This window comes from Sorghum bicolor, chromosome 9 (assembly GCF_000003195.3).
Source record: "Sorghum bicolor cultivar BTx623 chromosome 9, Sorghum_bicolor_NCBIv3, whole genome shotgun sequence".
Classification (NCBI taxonomy): Eukaryota; Viridiplantae; Streptophyta; class Magnoliopsida; order Poales; family Poaceae; genus Sorghum; species Sorghum bicolor.
The window spans coordinates 52,557,841-52,565,645 of record NC_012878.2 but is presented as its reverse complement, the minus strand read 5'-3'; the positions used below and the strand labels follow the sequence as shown (position 1 = coordinate 52,565,645).

General features: G+C 46.5%; 2 protein-coding genes and 1 non-coding gene across 9 annotated transcripts; 2 read left to right on the top strand and 1 right to left on the bottom strand.

Moving 5' to 3' along the window:
* On the top strand, nt 2,158-2,229 carry TRNAG-UCC. Its single transcript has one exon. It is a non-coding gene; the product is annotated as a tRNA-Gly (tRNA).
* Nucleotides 3,634-6,424, bottom strand: LOC110430302. 7 transcript variants are annotated; one of them, XM_021447782.1, is made up of 4 exons: nt 6,064-6,423; nt 5,880-5,938; nt 4,663-4,805; nt 3,634-4,315 (listed from the first exon to the last, which is right to left on the bottom strand). In XM_021447782.1, exons 1-4 carry the CDS (start codon nt 6,358-6,360, stop codon nt 4,284-4,286), a joined length of 531 nt encoding a protein of 176 aa, XP_021303457.1. In that variant the 5' UTR covers nt 6,361-6,423; the 3' UTR covers nt 3,634-4,283. The 7 variants fall into 7 exon arrangements, 6 of the variants coding, with proteins under 6 accessions (XP_021303457.1, XP_021303459.1, XP_021303458.1 ...); XR_002447646.1 differs by having other exon boundaries at nt 3,842-4,315; nt 4,663-5,526; nt 6,064-6,410; XM_021447784.1 differs by adding an exon at nt 5,397-5,526 and having other exon boundaries at nt 3,842-4,805; nt 6,064-6,424.
* Nucleotides 6,409-7,584, top strand: LOC8061798 (uncharacterized protein At5g39865). Its single transcript, XM_002441202.2, has one exon. It carries the CDS (start codon nt 6,532-6,534, stop codon nt 7,324-7,326), a length of 795 nt encoding a protein of 264 aa, XP_002441247.1. The 5' UTR covers nt 6,409-6,531; the 3' UTR covers nt 7,327-7,584.

The following is a 7,805-nucleotide window of genomic DNA, read 5'->3' as shown; positions in this document are numbered from 1 at the left end:
CATTAGATTAGTTATAGAATATATTTTTATAATAAATTTATTTGGAAACATAAATGCTAATACTATTTACTGTAAGTTTGGTCAAAATTGAGTTAGTTTGACTAACGTGGATCCCATAATTGCATTCTTTTGCGAATGGAAAGAGTGTTTATACTTAAAAAATTAAAACAAAATTATTGTTTTTAAAACTGGCCAACTGCTAAAAAGACGATATCTATGTTTTTTTTAAAAAAAATTGGGAGTGATTAATAGGACAGCCACACAATTACCCCCACATTCTCTCTCAAGCAGCATGCGGTGCAGCATAGTGATACGCACAGAAGGACAACAGCAGGACAATCATGCCGGCGATCGAGGCGCGCACCCGGCACACGTACGGACACAGGCGATCGAACAGACCGGCCGGAAACACACACGGTACGCCGTCGCCGTCGGCACGGGCACCAGTTTCTCAACCTCAGGTGATCTGACTGGACCGGCGTGCTGCTGCTGGTGCACCGTAGTACCGCATGCAAGTGTACGTGGAACACGCGCGCGTGCCGAGCGTGAAACGTGCAGTTGTACGTACGGCGGTACGGGGTACGTTGTACGTACGCGTCGGTGAGGCCGTGTGGGAGGAGTGTCTGCATACCCACTGACATGAGCCACAGGTCAGTACTACGTACTGTACTGCTAGCGATCGTGATCCCGTCCAGTCACGGATCGAACGTCAGAGAGTACTGACGGCAGCCCGGCCGTGTGATTCAAGACCACTTTCGATGAGGTCGTCGAGCTAGGTTTGGAAAGACAGAGGCTGCTATTTTACTAATTCCACACGAGAATGCACGCGTTGCAAAAATAAATAACAATATTATGCATATGCAGTTTGCTATACAGCGACATTACCAGCGCGCGGTAATCGCCACTGCCTTTTCAAGCATCGAGAAATGCCGATAGGGTTCCATGCATGTCAGATCAAAAAATAAAAATAAAAATTACTGGCGCCAGTGTTAATCCCGAATCTAGATTGCAAATTAAATCACATCGCCCAAGCGACTTGACAACAAGCTAGGGTCTCAAACAACAGGCGAAACTGTCCACTCCATGCACATATATATCTATCATACATTCCTCACAACAATCTGCTAAAAGAGCAAGATAGTGTTGTCCACTGTTTTAGTCGAAACATTCTACAGCAGGAACGGCACTTGGTGTGCGATCTGCCACGGATGACGACGGCTCCAATCGAATTCGGGTATCAGCCAGGTGACTGGGACAGCAACACAGCAAAATAATAAAATCTGATCGAGGGGTCCCATCTACTATTCTTGAGAAGAGGTTTCCTGTTTTCTGCATGCACCCACGGTTTTCATTCAGCAGCAGCTCAGGTGATGCTATGCTAGTGGACTACGGAATTGGAATCACGCTGTAGCGAGGCGGCGGGCCCTGGGATCGATGGTGGCCCCGTGGCCACCTGATCTGGGCCCGGGGGTGCTTTGCCGTTGCCGGCGTGCTTTGCTTGACGACTGGACGTGCAACGGCCTGGGCATCTCCGTGCAGCGGCGCAGGTGGGTTCACCCTCGAATGATTGAGGCTTGTTTACCTTAAAATCCAAAAAAAATTAAAATTTCTCGTCATATATATATAATGTAAAATATAAATAAAAAATAACTGATTATATATTTTATCTATAATTTACCAGATGAGTCTTTTAAACTTAGTTAGTCTATGATTGAACAACAATTCTTAAATAAAAAAGAAAGCATTACAATAATCAAATTCAAAAAAAAAAATTCGGAACTAAATTAGATCCGAGAGGGGCGCGCCAAAGATGGGATAGCAGAGGAGGGGAGGCCTGGAAGGGTGGTATCAACAGTTTCCATTCGAGGCCGACGGCGGACGTAAAGCTACTGCTGAAGCCCAACTGCGGAAGTACATGAAAGCAGCAGCATTTAGAGGGGAATTTCTTTTAGGAGCCGGCAGGTTTCTTTTCCAACAGTGAAAGGCTCCCTCCATATATTCTCAAAAGCTGCGTGCTTTTTTCACAAGTCTACACTGTCTGCTTTTGGTTCTGGCATCTTCTGTGTAAAAAAAGTGGCGATCCTAAAGCTTAGCAGACGTTACTGCTTCTACTGTTGTAGTGACAATTAAGAGTCTGTAAGCCAAGATAACACAAAAGCGTTTGTAGTCCAACGGTTAGGATAATTGCCTTCCAAGCAATAGACCCGGGTTCGACTCCCGGCAAACGCAATCTTTTTTTTTCGCGCATTGAAAGAGCGTGTAGGTTAGCCCAGCCCATTTCCATTTCACGGGCCTCCAAGCAGGCTCCATGGGTTCCCATTAGCTGCGTGCAAACGGACGAGAGAGGGCTGAAAGATATGTAATATACTAACTGGGCCAGAACCATTATGGCCCTGTGTTTCAGGCAATCCCTTTTTGTTTTCCAGCAAGTCACTCAACTTTCTTGTTTTATCCTTTTTCAAAAAAAAAAAACTTTCTTGTTTCATCCTTTTTCAAAAAAAAAAAAGTTGTACTGGATTCTGCGTGTAGCCAAATGAGAAAGATTGAACTAATCACGGTCGTCTGCAACTCTGTGTATCCACGAAGTGCTTCAATAGGAGAAGTGTATGTTTAGCAGGAACCTGCTCCCGTTCTGAAGATCTGGCCTTGTTTTGATGCGAAAGGATTTTGAATTTCGCTACTGTAGCTTTTTCATTTGTTTGTGACAAATATTGTTCAATTATAGACTAACTAGGATCAAAAGATTCGTCTCGCGATTTATAGGTAAACTGTGCTTTTAATTTTTATTTTTGTCTATATTTAATGCTTCATGCATGTGTCGAAAGATTCGATATGACGGAGAATCTTAAAAATTTTTAGTTTTCGAGGTGAACTAAACAGGCCTTATGGTTTCGTGGCCTTGCAATTTGCTGAAGCATGAATAGGGCATGGCCTGATATTTGTACTATTGAACAAAGCTGCACTCAAAATTAGTGTTTCAGGATTTTAGGTTATGATACTGGTCCCGAAGGTATCACAGCCCAGATATGTTGCCTTGTTTAGTTCCAAAATATTTTGCAAAATGTGAATAGTACCAATTTCGTTTGTATTTGACAAATATTGTCCAATCATAGAGTAACTAGGTTCAAAAGATTCGTCTCGTCAATTCCGACCAAACTGTGTAATTAGTTTTTATTTTTGTCTATATTTAATACTTCATCTAAAGATTCGATGTGACGGGGAATCTGAAAAATTGCAAATTTTTTGGGAACTAAACAAAGCCTCGCAAATGTCCGAAAAGGTCCTCGGAGGCTGCAGCTGTACAGGTGATCTGCCTCCGTCTATCTACAAACCGTTGGGATCCGACTTCTCCTTTTTCATGTGACAATAAACCATGCCTCTATTCTGTTGTTGCCATTTTCATACCAACGAGGCTCAAGGTTTGAGATCAAACAAAAGGTTTATGGAAATAAAATTAAGGCTAGTTTGGATACAAGAGTACATGACTGGAAGGAGATTGGGGAGATAGGAGGACATGAACTATTTTTTCAGTTAATGTCAAAAAACCATAACGGTTTATGGTTCAAACCTTTAACCAGCGTCAAAGTAAACACAGGGCCTACCAGAACAGCAAGCCTCAAACAACTTAACATCTAGTACAAAGCAAAGACCCTTACAGCAGCAAACGTACGTAAGGCTGTCGAACAGCTTACAAGCCAGCCAACAAGGTAAAATGAAACAAGAGCATAAACAGAGCATCCCCAGCAACTTTGTTTTGAAACCCTCCCAAAATACCTCCTTCAACTTCTCCATCACACCATTCTACGCAATGAAGCCCACACACTTTGGAGCGCACCGCATCTTATAACCAAAGAGTTTGCCAAGGAAAGGTCCCATTGTTTTGTCGACTAGACACAAATTTAGCTAGTTTTGTGCAAGACCAACAATATGTTGGTAAAAGTCCAGTTCTAACTTTCCAAAGCTCCAGAGGAAATGCAATTTTGAATCAGGAGTTTCTTGTTATTAAACCACATCTTGCCAATAGAATCAAACCTACAACCAACCTCTACTTTAAGCAGCTTGGATTTAGTAGCCCAAAGCTGTTTAGCCACTACACTATCAAAAAAGAGAGGTTAACTAGACTCTGTTTCATAGCAAAACAAACAACTGGGATCTTCTACTTTTCTTCCCTTACTCAAGTTATCCGTAGTCAATACTCAAGCTGGAGACAAGTAGTTTATGATGGAGTTATCATCACTAGCAACTGTCTTCACCAATAGGCACCATTAGTTTCACGATCAGAATCATAGACAAATACTCAGATGCCATCGATGCTCTGTTGAACAGAGAAGTCTATAAATTAAACTTCAGATGTTATAAACTGCAACAGAGGAGTCTATGAATAAACTTCAGATGTTATAAACTGGTTAGTTGCAGTAATTATAAACTAAACCTGCATCTTTAGTTCAAAATGGCTTCCAAGGTCAGTGTCAGTAGTTAGTTATAACTGTATCAATATCCAAGTCCAAGAAGCATAAAGGCATGGCAAGAGAAAATAACAACAAATTGAATGGACAATACAGGACTGAAGCTCTAGCCTAAATTTCTCAAAATGCAATGGAAAAGCAAGAAATCTCATGGACAGGAGGTATTTGAATTCATGCTGTCTCGAGCATTTCATACCATGCAGATGCAATCTTCGTTTGTAGGAAAACAACCACGTAGACTGATAGATGGCTACTCGAACACCAGTGCCTGTGGTAACCAGCATGGAAAGGAACACCTTAAGCTGCTGGTGCTTCATCATGTAGCTAGAGCTGATCAACCTAGTCATTGTGTCACTGCCATCAGAATTCAGAATACCAGATGGACTTGCACAGTGGCGTTGAGAAGTTAAGCGAGCGGTTCAACACATTGTGCACTGGAAAACAGCAAAACCAAGTTGTATGTCTGTTGTCTGTTTACAAAAAGATGTTATGGATAATAATAAAAGAGAAACTTTGTTCAGGACTGCAGTAATAAGAACGGGATTGTTAAACTAATACTATAGACATGAATCAGCAATCAAATATGATTGTTTAAACTCTAAAGTCAGTAAAAGTAAAATAAGTAAGCACCAAAAGTGAGGATGATAGCAGAAGTGAATAGAGACATACAGGACAGGTCGACAGGATATACATCACATAGACAGCACACTACTACTTCTGATTATAGATGCAGAAATAAAAGATCACTGCCATAGAAACTACTCCTGATCGTAGAAATAGAATAGACGATCACTACAGTTATAAAGCTGGTAAGTTCTTTGCAATATGAGACTGTAGGGAAAATAAATTTGGGAGTTACTCAAATTCAGATGCCTATTTTTCAAGTTTTCTTTTCAGGCAACAAATGTTAGCCATCGGATCAAGATCTACCAGCTCTCCTCTTTTCTTCTTCTTTTTCCTCAGGCCAGATTGTTCCCTCATGAAGTCATGGGTCACATATGCTTGCCTGTTCTGTATTCCTCCCGCATTGTAGATTCCCCCACCTCCCACCCTCCTCCACCTGTCCCGGTGTTGCAATGTAGGAGATGTGAATAAATTTAGTTTGCTGAGCACTCACAGTAACAGATGGGGTTTGCATAATCTATACGTGATTTTATGATGTGAAATGGAGCTATGTTTATTTCTGGGTAATTGGAACTATGTATCTATGTCTATGTATAGCCAAAATTATAGAAGCATGCATCTTGCTAATACAGGAAATGAAGAACTGAAGATAAAACTAAAAGTTGAAGTGCAATACTGAGGTGGGCAGACTATATGAAATAATGGTCCTCTATTAGCTCATAACTAAGCCACGGCCCAAGGGACTTCCAAAGTTCCAATCCATTTGAATCATTGTGGTCATGCAAGCACCTGAAGATTTTTGTCATAAGGATTTCAGATCCACCTCTTTCTTTTTTCATTTGTATGATCTACATCGCACAAAAACACACAGATCGTTCACCAATTTAGAAGACAGTCAGAGTGGAAATCAGAGAATAGAGAATGGGGGCTTACTATAATTCAGATAAAGATGAGGAGTGGCCGCGAGGTTCACCTCTGGGCTCTGGCTCTCGTCCTCTTCTGATCTGGTGGCTGCTCCTCTGCAGCGCACCAGCGACACCTTCTCTGCGCCGGTGTCGCTAATCCAACGAAGTACGAGGACATGACCTGCGAAGAGGGGCGCTGAAAGAGATGAAGCCGAGAGGACGCAGCGCCGGCCGCCGGGGACTGGGGAGGCACCGCTAAGACCGGAGGCCGCAGCGATGCGGCGGTGTGGAAGCGACCGAGAATAACGAGTCGAATGGATAACAACTGTACTGTTTCGGTGGGCTTTGGTTGGACGGAAGCCCATCCCATCTCTTCTGGCTTCTGCTCATAAAACCCACGCCCCACCCCCACCGCACGACACGACACGACACAAGCCGAGCCGAGGCGAGCAACACAAAGCAGCGCATCACTCCCCACCGTGTCCGTCTCCGACGCGCTTCCCGCCTGAGTCCGCGCAACCGCACCGCATCTCCCCATGTGGCCGTCGTGGGTCAAGACGCGCAGCTCTGACCCCGCTGCCGCCTCCACCTCCACCGCCCTCGTCCCCGCCGCCGGCGCGTCGCCGCGCCTCTCCATCCCCAACCCGTCTCTCAAGGACCTCCGGTCCCTGCTCGCGCCGGACTCCGCCGCCGCCGCCCTGCCGTCCGCCGTCTCCCCGTCGCCGCGCGTCTTCCACCGCATCCGCGTCGCCGCCTCCGCGCTCCGCGTCCTCCGCACGCTCCAGCACTCCCCGTCCTCCCCGCCCGCCGCCGGCAAGGAGCTAGCACCGGGCGGCGGGCGGGTGGTGCTGTACTTCACCTCCCTCCGCGTGGTCCGCGGCACCTACGAGGACTGCCGCGCGGTGCGCGCCATCCTGCGCGGGCTCCGCGCCGCCGTCGACGAGCGCGACCTCTCCATGGACCCGGGCTACCTCCCCGAGCTCGCCGCGCTCCTCCCCCACCCGCACGCGCAGCAGCAGCGCCGCCACCGCGTGGCGCTGCCCCAGGTCTTCGTCGGCGGCCGCTACCTCGGCGGCGCCGAGGAGGTCCGGCGCCTCCACGAGTCCGGCGAGCTCCGCCGCATCGTCGCCCCCGCCCCCGCCAACCCCGCGTTCCCCGGCAACTGCGCCCGCTGCGGCGGCGAGCGCTACGTGCTGTGCGGCGCCTGCGACGGCAGCCACAAGCGGTACAGCCTCAAGGGCGGCGGCGGGTTCCGCGCCTGCGCCGAGTGCAACGAGAACGGGCTCGTCCGCTGCCCCGCCTGCTGCTGCATCCCCGTCCACGCCGCCTGATCCAGATCCACCATCCAACTGGTCCTGGTTTTCTCTCTAGTTATTACTACTCGAACTCTCTAGGACTAGCTGTACTCTGTACTACTCAGCTTGCCATCAAACTTGATTAGGACGAAGCTAGTTATTAGTAGTACTAGTGATTTGTGTTCTTGTACTGATTCAGTTACTAGTGATTAGTGTCCTCTGGAGTTACTATTTTCCTCTGGAGTTACGATTAGAACAGTCGTTTCAGTTTCAGTTTCAGTTTCAGTTTCAGTTCGTCTCGGCTCTTGGCTAATCTGGCTTTCCTCCGACTTTGGATCCAGATCACGATTCCTAAATCCTCAGGTTCTTGCATGCATATGCACGTAGTACGCTCTATGAATCGTATGAAATTTTCATTTCATTCATAAGGCATGAGCTCCCTGGCCACTTCCTAGCGCATGCACGGACGCGGCGTGGCGAGGAGCAGCCGTCGTCCCGGCATGTCCTCTCGTTCT